The sequence below is a fragment of the Calypte anna genome, chromosome 3 (assembly GCF_003957555.1).
Source record: "Calypte anna isolate BGI_N300 chromosome 3, bCalAnn1_v1.p, whole genome shotgun sequence".
In the NCBI taxonomy this organism is placed as follows: Eukaryota; Metazoa; Chordata; class Aves; order Apodiformes; family Trochilidae; genus Calypte; species Calypte anna.
In genome coordinates this window covers 88,781,283-88,796,680 of record NC_044246.1, presented here as the reverse complement: position 1 = coordinate 88,796,680, position 15,398 = coordinate 88,781,283, and the positions used below count along the sequence as shown (strand labels likewise).

The window sequence follows — 15,398 nt, the reverse complement described above, 5'->3', positions numbered from 1 at the left end:
TTCTGTTCTTTGTAGATGGCTTTATTACTTATTTAGTGTACACTATAGTACATAGAACAATTCAGGTATGAAACAACATCAGGACACTGCTAGTAATATCTTCTGCTCAAAGCATGTTCAGCTATGAGACCAGATCAGGTGGCTCAGAATTTTACTCAGTTGAGCCTTGAAAACATACAAGTCTGGAGTCTGCACAACATCTCTGGCACAACATCACTGACAGCACAGTCAAAATATTTCTCCTTACACCTAGTAGGAATATCTCTTGTATCAATACTTATACATTGATACATCTGGATATGAACAGACTAAGAATCTTACCTAAAGACAATAAAATCACTTATGGCTGGACAGTTTTTTCATACCACATGAAGTTAAGCTTTTCCACTCTCTTTAATACTTGAATTGCCTAGCTTCTATGTTAGTAAAAACCATATTATTTTAGATAATTGTTTAGGACTCTAACATTTTGAAAGTTTAATAATTTTTTAAATTTTTGGCTACTTAGTGTCCAAACATGGTAAACTTTTACATAAATGAATTCTGGCCTCATTATATGCATCAAAAATTACAATACTTTATTAAAAAGCAAAATATATGGTTGCTTGTTAGCACTGTCCTTTCTGTGTTTTTACAATATGAAAGTGAATTACAGACATTTATGTTTGCATGTGTTCTCTTTTTAATGATCATGACATTCGACCTAGGTACAAATTTTCATCTCGTTTTATTAATTTAATGTCTCGCCACATAAAAATTAAGCAACTGGACTATAGGTTAAATAGTCTTTGGTATAGAAACTATTTCATAGTTTCAAAGTAATAGGAAATGTTGCTGCTGTTCTGATTTGAACACTGTTTTCTTAAGGTTATTTTCCTTCTTGAAACTTCTGAGGTATTTTTGTCTTTTCATTCAGGTTGTCTAAAACTCACATTATTTTTGTTTCACCATCTCAGAATCAGCCAATTATTTTTCATCTGTAAACAATTCATATGAATGGCACTGCATTTTAACAATAAAAAGCAGTTTTTCATACTGAACGTGTAGCACCTCTTTCACTCTAATATTCACTCATTTGTGTATCTTTCAGTATTTTTGCTGGCTTATGCTTTTGTTTACTGATAATGGGTTAAAATGACTGACATTTCATAGAAGAACTGGTTATTTTTACGGGCTATTTCTGGTGTGTTTTACTGTGTATTACATGTTATTCTAGCAGATGAACTAAGATATAGTGTATAAAGATCATAGAATCACAGAGTGGCTAGGGTCAGAGAGGGTCAGTTACATCACCTAGTTACAAACCCACATGCCATGGGCAAGGACACCTCCCACTAGACCACAAGGCCCCATCTAACCTGGCCTTGAACACTTGCAGGGAGGGGGCAGCCACAACCCTCTGGGCAGCCTGTTCCAGTGTCTCACCGTCCTCACAGGAAAGATGTTTTTCCTAATATCTAATCTAAATCTCCCTTCTTTGAATTTTAAACCATTGCCCCTATCCTCTCACTACAAACCTGTGTAAAAAGCCCCACTCCAGCTTTCCTGTAGACACCCTTCAGGTATCGGAAGGTTGCTATAAAGTCACCTTGGAGCCTCCTCTTCTCTAGGTGTAACACCCCCAACTTCCTCAGTGTGTCTTCATAGGGGAGGTGCTCCAGCCCTCTGGTCATTTTTGTGCCTCTCCCCTGGACACACTTCAAGGAGCTCTATGTCCTTCTTACTACTCCACACACTACTCCAGGTGGGGTCTCACAAGTGCACAGTAGTGGAGGAGAATCAGCCCCCTTGACCAGCTGGCTACACTTTTTTTGATGCAGCTGAGGACACTGTTGGCTTTCTGGGCTGCAAGAGCACATTGACAGCTTCTGGTCCACCAGCACTACCAGGCCCTTCTGCTCAAGGATGCCCTCAATCCTTTCTCTTCCCAACCTGTATTCATGCATGGGATTGCCTCGACCCAGGTGCAGAACCTTGCATTTGGCCTTGTTGAACTTCATGCAGCTTTCATGAGCCCAGTCACTTGCATGAGCCTTTCAAGGTCCCCTGGATGGCATCTCTTCCCCCCAGCATGTTGAGTTCACCACAGTTTCATGTTATGGAAAGGTGCAGAATCAAAGCTTTAATAAAATATTTTTAATTTAAATTAACTCTTGGAAATAAAAGAGATTTAGTTCATTACATGAAGAATTCTACTGTTCATTAACTTCTGTACTGCTCAGAGATACTTAACAAAATGTGTGAAATGTACCTATGGAGAATAAGAAAAGCAGAGAAAGGCTGTTTCTGTGAAGTTCAAATTAAATACTGAAGAAGCACAAAACTGTATAGGACATTTCAAAATTTATGTGATTACTTCTGTAGAATTATTGCTACTGTGTGAAAGAAAATGGACTCATTAGCTTGTGCAGAACTAGCTCCTAATGGAAGTATCTGACTTTGAACTGCTGTTGTTTGAACAATCAGCTGGAAGGACAAATACAGGAGAAACATCAGTAGAATTAATGATGGTGGCAAAGTGGCTTCACAGAGATGAAACTGTATTGCTCAGGTAGTCTGTGGGGAGGAAACAGTAGGAGAGATTCAAGATTTTTTAAAAGAAAAATGACAATAATCTATTTTATATGTTGAGCATAAGTATAAAAGTTGCATCTGAGAGCAGCAGATTTTGCAGTGCCAATTTTCATTGCTTCTAGTAATGCTAGTAGAGCTGTTATAAATATTCATAACAATTCTATCACTCCAACCAACTGCTTTAACATATAGTATGCCAAACATATTAAATGTTCGGGGTTTTTTCTTTACAGCTTTTTATACTCAGAAAACAAAAGTTGATTGATACAGCGCAGAGGACTTAAAAAAAGCCCTAGCTAGAGGCTGTTTTGTTTTCTTTGGGTTTTGTTTTTTTTTTGGGGGGGGGGGGGGGTTTGGGTTTTTTTGTTTGTTTTGTTTTGTTTTGTTTTGTTGTTGTTGCTTTTTAAATTGATTTGTGAAATAAGGTAATGCTTTCTCTCATCTGTATTTGATCTTCAGTCTGGATTTGTTATCTAGAAGGTATTTTTCCTCTCATGCAGTAAGTAAAAATGGCTTCTCTAAGCAATCTCTAAGTCTGAGGCCTTTCCAGGGCTACAAGATCTAAGCAGTGTGACTGATGTAGCTCAGTTCTGGAGATTATTGCTAATTCTGCACACAGATGCTTTACTTCTAGGTTATAAATTCAGCCAGACTTCTGGGGATAAAGTATTATGAAAGAGTGTTAGAACTGAGAGTGGCTCTTCAGAGAAGAACTTAACAAGTGGCAAAGGGGAGCAGTGGCAGCAGAATTTGCACAGGGGTTGTTCAGGCTGATGTAGGATTTACTGCAGGCCTGTGGGGCTTGGCACTTCTTGACACTCTTCTGAAAAGAAGTAGATTGATTCCCAGCCCGACAGCTGGCTGGGGGGTCTGGCTAGGCACCCGCAAGGGCAAACCTCATCTGGTTAGGATTGAAACTTGGGCCTTTGTCTGCTTGATTGCAATTTCTGCACAATTTCTGTTGAATGCATACCACATACTGGCTTTCTGACATTGAGAAAAAAACATAGGTAAAAGTGAGATTCCCAGCTCTTTCCTTCACCTCTCCTACAAAGGAACATATTGCCTATCGTAAAGGCAGTTCTTTCTATTCCTATTCTTCTTCTGCTTTACCAGAGAGCCATGATTATTCATTTGAATTCACATTTTTACTTTATCAGGCATATACACTCTTGGTTTATACTTTGTTATTGAAATATCTTAATTTCACCATCAAATTCAAAATATAACAATGATGGTTTTGATATATGGCTGTGTGGAAAAGGATCACAAGAAACTAACATGAACAGTCATAGATCTACCTGCAGGTTAAGATTTTAGATGCCAGACTTTCCTACTTTATTAATTTTCTTTCCTTTTTCAGTGGATCATATTATTTAATATACACTATCAAATACATGTCCATTCAAGACAGAAAAAAATTGCATGACTAAGGAAAGGCACCATGCTGGTATTGTCATTAAGTGTTTTCTGGTTTGCTTCTGTTTTACACATACAAGTTCTTATTAATCAGTATTCCCCAGACATATGTAAACATCTGATGTTTACAGAACATATATTCTGCAAATTACTTACAACAGTTAAAAGCATGACTTCTTTTTGCTTAGCTTTACTCCCCCTTAACAGCACAACCTAGTTCCACTGCCCAGCATGAACAGTATCCAGAAATCAGCAGCAATTCCTGCTGCTCTCTTGGAAGGCAACAGGATGTCCATTGAGAATGATTCCAACATAAAAATTCACATTTAAGTGTCAGTACAGCTTCTCAAAGAAAATGTAAGTATTTGCTTTGAATGACCAACAGTGGCTGTAATTGTAAAGCCCATAATGACAGCACCAATTACTCCTTCTTTAATGCTGCTCTAGTGTATATTTGCTTGCCAACACATCCCTGTTATCTGAGCAACGTGTGATTTGCTTAGTCCTTGTCTCAAGTGCAGTGCATGCAAATAGCAACAGACCTTACAATGGCATTACTTTCACTTCATCTTTCAGCTTTTGTGCCTATATAACACAATTCCTTTGGTAGCTGTAAGTACATAATGTTGCGTGGTTTGTCAGGATGACAGAAGAAAGGCATATTGACAAAATAGACTTGGAGGAACTATGCAAACCATGTAAGTTGAAAGATAGTTGCTCATAAAATAGTAAGAAGCTGTTAGGCAAAAAACCTCACAACCAAACATCTATAAAGGAGCAATTTTATACCCTGCAAGACGTGGAATGTATTTTTAATCTGTATGCTCTTCTACAAGACATGTGGGAGAGTACATGTAGGACTGTGTGTGTAACTGTTCCAAATTTCCTGCTTGCAACTGCTGCATCTTCTTTTCCATCAATGCACTTCTGTAGATAGTTAAAATTGGCCTATGAATTCTGTTCAATTCTATACAATTCAGTTTTTGAAAACAAAGAACACAATCTCCTCTCTCCCTAGAAAGCAAAGACAGCTGGTATCCTGGAAACTTTAGTCTCCAGATCTTTTACTTTCCCAATGTTACATTTTCAAAACTGTTAATCTTCCAAAATTTTACAACTGACAGTTTTGACAGTTCTGTTTTCCTCATAATTTACACTAAATTAGCTGAATCCTTTTATATCCTGTTTATTTTTTAACTTTCATACTAATGATTCAGGAAAATACAAAAACAAACAAACAAACAAACCCCAGAGGTTCTTAAACAGGAGTTATTCTTTTGCCTTGATCTAAGCCTCTTGCTGTGGATAAAGAGATAAAGTCAATAGACTCCTGATCTCCCCTTGGAACCTAGAGGAAGGCTTTATAATCCCAAGGTGTTCCCTTGTTTGTAATCACTCTTTATCTGTTTTTACTGCAGAGTTTCCTTTTGCTAGAGTCATTGCTGGAGCCAGTCTAGTTCACTGGGAGAACTCTACCCAAACCACTAGATGGGTAGCATGAGACAGCAGCATTATTAGCATGAAAGAAACAACAGCTCTTTCTTCCCCATCAGATGTCCTTTGGAAACTGTTCATTTTTTCCCCATCTACACATAAAGATAACAGATACCTATAGCCATAAATTCCTTTAGACATTCAGATTAAAAGCACTGAGGAAACACTATCAACTACCAGCTATGAACACTGACTTTTGTTTTATAAAATTCATTTAACAAAAACAGAAGTTAAGAGAAAATAAAGAGTTGAGAATAAAAATGTCTATTGAATTGTGTCAGTGTGTGCAAATTTTTTTTAAAAAGTTCTTAAGAAGGAAGTTATATTGTCAAAATAATGCAAATGACCAGAGTAATTGAATAAAATCGTACTAGAATTTACAGTTGGTTCACAATTTAGTAATTGAAACTACGGTGAAAGTCAAACTGGTTTTAATTTAACTTCTTCCTTAAAACATTGGGCCCTGTGTTCTAATACTGAGTAGATGGAGGTGTTCAGAATAAAGTTGCCAAATCAACATTCTATTAATTAAAAATTTTCCTATGTGAAAGATATCAAAGAAAAATAAGCTATATTTTCTTCACAAGTTTATCAGTGATTATATAGATTTTTTAAAAGCTATTCCATCACTAAAGCTGAAAACAAGGAGACATTTAATAGCAGTCTTGTCTTGAAATAATTGACAAATCAGCAGAATTTTACATAGCAGTATTTTTTAAAAGAGAGGCAGATCTATAATGTTCAAACACTATCTGTCACCTCTTATAACGTGTTCAAATGATATCCATATTTTGTACACTAAAGTACGGCTACAATTTTATTTCTGTATTTTAGAAAATAATTAACAAAATAAATGTCATCTCTTTGGCTTTCTACAGAGTCCAGACAAAGTTCTTGGTTTTGGGGGGGGGTTTTGTTTGGTTTTTTTGGTTTGGTTTGGTTTGGTTTGGTTTGTTTCTTTGGGGGGGTTTTGTGTGTGTTTTTGCTGTTTGGTTGGTTTGATTTGGTTTTTGTGTTTGTTTTTATGTTTTTACTATCTGTGGCAACTCTGGGAAATGTGATCCTTTTCTCAGTCTATTAGCAGTAGAACGAGTCTGCCCTCTTGACTGCAGTCCCCCAAAAGTTTTCCAGACTACAGTCTTCTCCGGGAATTTTGGGGTTTAGATCCCTCAGTAGCAGATCCCATGACATATCTGGCGAGGTTGTGTGAGATGTGACCTGGCCTTGCTGATCTGATAGAAAACTGCTACTATACTGCATTAAGCTATATTTTATTAGCTAAAATTAAAAAAAAAATAAATGTTTCCAGTATAATCAATAGTGTATAGAAGAAGCAGCTGCACAAAGCTATGCACAATACTGTTAGCACTTTCTTGCTAACGTGGCTTCAACATTTTGTGATACCTGGAGTTAAATATTCTAAATACAAGTGTTGTTTTTCTTCTGAGGAAAACTAATAACTCATGGACTGGCTTAACTGCAAATCTGTACATACATTTCAGAATACAGTTTAAAGTGCTGTTTTTCCATAAAACTTATTGTTAGTAGGGTTTTCTGCTTTTTCAGCCTTGTTAAAACTATTTAGACGATAGAACTGCCCATGATGTACTCTCCATTGGCAGATGCAGAAGTATGACTGCTTACAAATGCTTCTTTGTACCGGTGTCTATTTCTAACTACAGGGATTCTCTTTTCATCTGTATCAATAGTGTGATGTCAAATGTAATAACCACCTTGAGCTTAAAGTTGTCTACTTTGTCACTGGGTAACAGTAAACAGCCACTATGGTGTATCTCATATTCTTCTACCTAAGCATATTGCATTAGTCTCTTTTAGAAAACATTTTTTCTAAGTAGTGTAGCCTGATCATATTTGCTTGTTATTAACTATACTACAATTTTCTGTGGACACGTGTGCATTTCAACAGAAAGAAATTTGTATTTTCTACTACTTCAAAGCAGTATGAATCACTAGTCCAAAACCAACTTGCCATGAAACAAAACAGTCAAAGAGGACAATAATTCCCAATTTATAATTTTACTCTTTGACTACTCAATCAGTTTATAGTTAATTTAATATGCTTTAAAAACAAGTCTAAATAAATTTTTTAAATGAGATTCACTAATCTTCAAGCCTATGAGAACTGGAGCACAATTACTTATATAATTTTTATTTTTTAAAAAAATCCTCTGAATTTCTCTTCCTTGATACAGTGCAAAACACAGTCTCAGTAGAAAAGCAATTAAAAAATCCATATTACCCATGTGAATTCTCCATGTGTTATTGATTTAAATAAATAACAAACACATAAATGTATGTTCCTCTTGTCTCTTAGAGTAATGAATGTATTTGGAGTTTGGCTTGTCTGAACCTTTAGAGCACTGAATAAGTTTAACATATATCAAATTACTTACAGTGAATCCTCCAATTATATTAAGACACAATCCTTCATTCAGACAGTTGATGCTGAGCAGTCTGCAGTAGTCAATTACTTCCTCACAGTTCTTTCCAGTGAATCCTGGTGTGCAACTGCAAATACACCAGTGTATATTAGAGGACTTCCATTTAAAAAGTTAATTGTATTTAATTATGTTCCATAATTCTATTAAATAATGTTCTTGTGGTTAAAAAACAGTCCTCGTATCTTATTAAAAATAAACAGAGCATGGTTTCAAGCAATTAAAAATCAGTTGCATGATTCTAGATATTTTTTCTTCTCAATAATTGTTTTCATTGATAAAAACATTTTCATACCAATACTTCATATAACCTTCCAGGAAAAAAAAAATCCACTGAGGTAATATTTAATAAGAAGGTAAAAATAAGGTTTTGGAAATCTATCAGAAAGGATGAATCAATTAAATAATTTAGAAATTAAAATTATAAATATGGTGATATATTAGGTTGAAAGTAGTTAGCATCAATCATTATTAGTGATTAACAAAGAGCAGTCAGTAATGATTTGCTTAGGTATATAAGCCATAACATAAGGAACCTCTAGAGAGAACAATGCATTCATGGCTGTTTTTGTGTTTGCTTAAGTGTAATTTGGTACTTTCTTTAAAGATAAAAATTAGCACACAGTTTTTTGACACTCTCAGTTCAATGTGATGTCAAAGAAAATAACTCCTTTGTGGTATGAGAAACTGCAGGCATTTCTTCTGGTTCATGTCATCACATTTACTAGTAGGAGAAAATGTTTTACATATCTAGTCCTCCAGTGTTTAAAAAAGCCCTCTTTCCATAAAAAAAATTATGACACCACTGGATAGTAAACAAAAAATCAATATCAATATTATTGATATATCAATATCAATTGATATTATATTATTGATCATTATTGATATTATTCAAAATCAATAATGGAACAGCATGGAGTATTTAAATATTTATATCTTGCTCAAAATGTGCAAAAATTAAAATCCAGACTGCTAATATGCTATTCTGTTTTGATAGGTACATAGTCCCTACCAAATATGCTTGATATGTTCTTATAGATACGTTTAGCATGTTCCCTTGCCTAAAGGCTAATCCTCTTACTATAGAAAGAAAAACCTTAAATTGAAAAGAAAAGAAATGGCCAACTGGCTGAAAATTTGTGCTTGTGAAGGAACATAAAAGTGTGAGATCAGAAGTTTCTTTACCTATTTTGAGAGGTAAACAGAAATTAGAAGCTGGAAATCATTAAGATGAATCAGAATTATTACTGGTTTTTCTTTTTTCTTGCTTCTAATAGGTAAAATTCAGTCATGTTGCTTATTTTTCCCCATTTTAAAAAATAACATCTTCCCTGATTTCAGAGTGCATGCAACCTCCAATAGTTATGTAGCATATAAAAGTAAAAGTTCAACAGAAAGTATCTGAGTTAACTGTATTTTTTAAATCAGTTAATGATATCTAACCAGTGGGTATAACCATGCCTCTGAGGACTGCACAGAGAATATCCAGAAGATTGGGTCACTCCTTAGCCTTTGGTGCCAGAAACATCCAGACAGCATCCACAGACCACATTTAGAACCATTTGTGCAGAGGCAGGTGGACAAAGGAAAACATGCTCTAAACAGTTACATTCTTTAAGGCTAGCATAGAAATATCCACAGGTTATCAAGGAAGTTGATAGTAAAATTCCAGAAATGACACTGGCAGAACAAATGTTCTTAAAACACCATTTCATGTTTTTTGTGACTTTTTATTGTCCTAGAGAACAAAGATAATAGAAGAAGATACAAAGTAAACAATCACAATTTATTGTGATGGATATCCTTGTTCACTGCCTATTTGAATTCACCTTAAATTTTGACATTTAAGAAAAAATGCTACTATTAGATTCTTAGCACAAGGGTATATATGATACAAAGACTGAAAGAATAGAATGAGGATACAAGATAGTCATACATCACAACTGAAGTGAAGAAAATTATATTCTGTTTGGTTATATGTTTAGAATGTAAGACACCTGCTTTCCCAAAGAATAAAGGATAAGCAGATAGAAGCTGAGATGGTAATGGATGTTAGCAGAATGCAGTTTGGGCATAATGTGAAGCAGAAAAAATAGGGGAAACCAAACCAAAACAAAAAGGATTTAAATATTAATTCAGCTATTATTTTAATCTGTATACACATGTAAGCCAAACACCATGTAAAATTTTAGGTAGCACTATTACACTGAATGAAAAACATGCAGTTTTCTATGGAGTAACTAAACATAGTCATAACCTACAGTATTTGAAATTGATTACCACAAATTAAACGAAACCTCCATGTAGTGAAATGAGGCAACCAGGTGCCACTAATTGCCAGGGAGTGAGCAAGAGCTTGTGTTAAGCCCACCTGAGCCTAATTAGGGTGGGCCCCCACTGCACATGAGCAGAACCAGGAGGCCAATGCCACCAGAGCCTCATCCTGAGGGCAATGAGTGCTAGTGGCGCAATGACGATAATACAGTGCTCCAAGAGCAACTGACCCCTCTGCAGACGTGCTCAGGACTGAGCTGAGCCTGTGCTTCAGGACTCACCTTTTATTGGCACAGTGGGGGCCCACCCTAATAAGGCACAGGTGGGCTTGACACAAGCTCATGCTCACTCCCTGGCAATTAGTGGCACCTGGTTGCCTCATTTCACTACACCTCCACTTAAAACTTTGAATGTGCAGCTCCCATCTCCCTGAATAAAGCAAAGTTGTTGACGGTACATTTCATTTGGGTAAAATGAATTAAAGCCTGACTCAGAACCAGAAAGTTTCCATGTCTGTGACTTAAAAACTTGAAATTGTTAAAGCACTGTTCCTATATTCTGTGTTATATGTCATTAAGCTAATGCAAGACACATTTACACAAATTAAATCCTCAATTTTTGAATCCCGAAAACAATAAGAACTTACGATCCTTGACCCTCACTAAAACTTAGCAGCTCTTCTACATTTGAGCACTATGACTTTGGCAAAATGGGAGCTCTCACAACCATATTACTACATTTGGTCTTGTGAAAAGTGTGTGCTTCATGCTCCCTCAACAATTTTCTTTCACCCAAATGTTTTCTTCCACATGTACAAGCAAAAATATGCACAGTATTTACATTTATGAGTATTTAGGATTAAATGATAGAAAACTGCTTTTATTTTCAGTATAGCAATGGAAATATATCAACGTTAAATCACCGTGACTTTCCATAGCTATTTTTATCAAGCAGTTTCCAAGGCAAAACGGAGCTCAAGCTACAGAACACATGACCAGTGGTTTGTGATATTGTAGACTGTTAAATTTGCTTTGCACACATGGCCAAAATGTGGTGTTTTTGTTTTTTTGTTTTTTTGTTTTTTTTTCCTGAGAGGCTTGATAGTAATTATTCATTTTATTATTAAATGTAAGCTTTAGGCATCACATCATACTAATGCTTGCATCACCATGCCATGTAAAAGACTGGCTGTAGAATAGTAAATTATTAATAGCTTATATTTTGGTTTAAAGTACTGGAAAATAAACGATAACACCGTCGTTCTGCACTATACATAACTATTTGGGAACATCAAACTTTGTGCATGTGTTTGTGTATGTAAGCTTCTGTGTATTTAGGTGTACATATGAATAAAATTGTCTGTGGTTTGTTTTTTTTTTTTTTTATTTGGGAAAACAGGAAACAAGTTCTACTTATATTTTAATTTCCAGACTTCTCAGCCAAATCTCTTCTCATGGACTGTAACTATGTTCTATACTTCTGTGATGTATTTGCAGTTTCTAAGCTCATTCATAATATGTTTTCAGTTTGTTGTGTACAGTTTTCAATTTTCTGCTTTTGTGAATATCCTGAAATTTGAAAGATGCTTACTGTACTTCAGACAGCCAGATAAAAGCCAAGTAAATGCAGTGTAAGAAAACAGCTGAAAAGACATCTAAAATGGAATCAAATTATATACCTACCAGGTCACTTCCGTTATTCTCAGGTAATTTATAGCATGGTCTTTCTGAATTAACTACTTTTTAATATGCTGTTTGAAGAATTAATCTAATACCTACTAATACATGTCTGTGAATCAGAAATCAACACAGCATAAACATCATAGATCCTGAATGGAGTGGCACCTATAGTCTGACTGTATCATTTGTCATTAATGAGTCAGGATTTATGTATTTCATCTTATTGAATTAAGGATGAAAACATGTATAATTCCTTAAAAGTTTTACAATTTTTTCTAGCACTTCAGGACTTTTCAAGAAGAAAAACACAGTAGGGAATCAAAATTAAATTTAAAATTGTTAAAAGAAAAGGTCATAGCTTTCTGTACACTCAGACTGATGATGTTTTTTATTTCTGCATTCAGTGGGATATCAAGTGACCCAACAAAGTAGTGAAATAGATTAATTTCTAATCTTACCGACAGCTATAGTTCTGCTGTTGAGGTACACAAGTTGCATTATTTAAGCAAGGCAGCAATTCACATGGATTCAATATTCTCTCACAGAATTTGCCAGTGAATATTGGCAGGCAGACACATGCCACGTCCTATAGAAAAGAAGGACATGAGAAACAATTATTTGTTGTAACCAAGGCAATACAGAAATTATTGTTTACTTCCATTACGATAGAGACACTAACTAGGACAGGGTCTCATTTTATTACACAGTTTATAAAGACAGAGCAAAAAGCTGTCCTAGCCACAAATAGGTTACAAACATAATTTAGGACAAGTGGCATAGAACTTCCAGCACAGATTATTCCAGAAATGTGTTTGCTAGCTGGACGTATACCAGCTCTGAATTTGGCTGGCTTCGTGATTTCCTAACTGGATCAAGTAGGAGATATATAATTTATTTATGTTTTTTCATAATTTCTGAATTTGTTCCAATGTAGTATTCACATCAGTCAAAGAGTAACAGTGCACAGAATAAATCAGATACCAAACAGTATTCACTAGCTAGAACAGGAAAGAAAATAAATTGTATCCTTTTTCCCCTTTGAAATGAAACACAGAAACTATACATCTCTATGATGATGAAAGATATCTGTCAGTTAATGCAATCTGTAATTTACACACTAAGAACAGTAAGTTATTTTACAAAACAAAATATTTATTACAGCTGAACTACCCTTATTTTTCTGTATTACATCATTTATAGGCCTTTTCATATCCAAGAAGAAAAATAAACGGGGGTTTATTCCCGCAGTAAAATTGAAAGTGTTCAGGTGTTTCTTCAGAATCTACCTTAAAGACATGAACAGGGAATTTTATTTCAGCATCTGTTGAGAGTTTTCTGTATGTGTGAAACTACTGCACTGGTCTATAGAAATGATTGTACCAAAGAGTATGTGCTAGTTTATGTACTAGATAAAATATTTAGACAAATTGCATACATAGAAATCTATCAATTCAGCTATTTACATGCCTCTTTTTTTTCTCTCTCCAAGTGAGTATGTATCACTGGTATATCATAACTAAGATTTTGAACTCTTTCATTTTTCTCAATCTGTATAATCACTTCTATTTGCAATAGTCACACTAATGAAATAATATTGACAACATGGTTTGAAATAATACCAGAAATGACACTTATCAGATGTGTTATTTGTGAATCGGCATAAATGTAATTATTTCTACAAAAAGAAAAGAAGAAAATTAAAAATTAAAACTGACACTAAAGGAAAAGAAACAACAGGAAACAACACTAAGTAGTAGAGATGACTGATATAATTTTATACTAGGGTTTTTATTTAGAGAGAGAGAAGAAAATGAAAAAAAAATTAGTAGTTTCTTAAGTGACCTTCAAATATTAGAAATACTACACATTCAGATAATTCTCTGTTTCTTCATGAAGCATGCCAAGCTAATTAAAAAAGTTAGAAATAAATGTTTTGGCACTTTTATGGAAGAGATCCTCCTGGAATCTCTGTCTAAGCATTTGGATGACAGTGAGGTGATCAGAAAGAGTCAACATGGATTCACAAAGGGAAAATCATTCCTGACTAGTCTGGTGGCTTGTTTAACGGAAAGACAGTGTTGATGGACAAGGGAACAGCAAGAGATGCTATCTGCCTTGACTTCTGTAATGCCTTTGGCATTGCCCCACATAACATCATTGATGTGAAATTGGAGATTTGATGGGTTTGATGGATGAAGTATTAGATGGTTAAGGAATTGACTGGATTATCATGTCCAAAGGGTTGCAATCACCAGCTCCAACTGGAGATCAGTAATAACTGATATCACTCAGGAGGCTGTACTGGGATGAACACTGTACAATATCTTAATTAATTATATAGATAGTGGGATTGAATGAATACTCAGCAAGTTTGAGAATGATAAGATGTGTGGTGCAGTCGATTCACTAAAAGGAAGGGATGTCATCCAGAGAGACCTTATCAGGTTTGACCCAGGTGAATCTCATGGAATTCAACAAGGCCAAGTGCAAGGTCCTGCACGTGGCTCAGGGCAGTTACCAGTATCAGGATAGACCAGGTAATGAATAGATTATGAACAATCCTGTTGAGAAGGATTTGGTAATACTGGTGTATGAAAAATTGGACAAGAGCTGGCAATGTGCCCAGAAAGTCAACTGAATCCTGGGTTGCACAAAAAGAAGTGTGACCAGCAGGTCAAGAGAGATGATTCTCCCATTTTACTCTGCTCTCCTAGGGACCTATTTGGAGAACTGTGTCCAGGTCTGAGAACCCAGTACAAGAAAGGTATGAACATGTTAAACCTAATCTAGAAAAGTGCCAAGAAAATGGCTATAGAAAAAGACTGAGAGAATTGGGGTTGTTCAGCTCAGAGAAGTGAAGGCTCTGGGGAGACCTTATTGTCGCCTTTCAATATAAAAAGGGGGAAAATAGGAAAGATGGAAAAGGACTTTCTACCAAGGCCTTAAGTGAGAGGACCAGGAACAAAGATTTTGACCTGAAAAAGCATAGGTTTAGACTGGGCATAAGGAAAAAATTTTTCCATTATGAGAGTGGTGAGACAGTGGAATAGGTTGCATAGAGAATTTGTGGATGCCCTATCATGAGAGCTGTCTGAGGTCATCTTGGATGAGACTTTAAGCAACCTGATCTAGTTGATGTCTCACAGCAGGAGGGCTGGAACTGATGACCTTTAAATGTCCCTTCTAATCCAAATCATTCTATAATTCTATGTTCAAATAAGGACCTTTGAAGTTAATACTTACATTTGGCAAATCAATACATGTACCTCTGTTTTTACATGGACTTGAAGAGCATTCATTCATATCAATTTCACAATTGTGGCCAAGAAAACCAGCAGGACAATTACAGACATGTCTGGACTGATTATATTGGCATGAGCCCCCATTGAGGCATGGCTGAGATGCACAAAGGTCTCCAAGTTTCTCACAAAATGGACCTAAAAGAAAGAGGAATAAAAAATTAGGGTGCGTTTGAGTGAATGTATCTTGATATGCTGCC

The 15,398-nt window shown here is 35.5% G+C and overlaps 1 protein-coding gene across 1 annotated transcript in view; it reads right to left on the bottom strand.

Moving 5' to 3' along the window:
* EYS (eyes shut homolog) overlaps positions 1–15,398 on the bottom strand; it is a 709,634-nt gene that overhangs the window by 653,678 nt on the left and 40,558 nt on the right. Inside the window, exons 3-5 of the mRNA XM_030447573.1 lie at positions 15,143–15,336; positions 12,358–12,485; positions 7,902–8,016 (exon numbers count right to left, since the gene is read on the bottom strand). Coding sequence (XP_030303433.1) covers positions 7,902–8,016; positions 12,358–12,485; positions 15,143–15,336 — 437 coding nt within the window. The remainder of the gene's footprint in view (positions 1–7,901; positions 8,017–12,357; positions 12,486–15,142; positions 15,337–15,398) is intronic.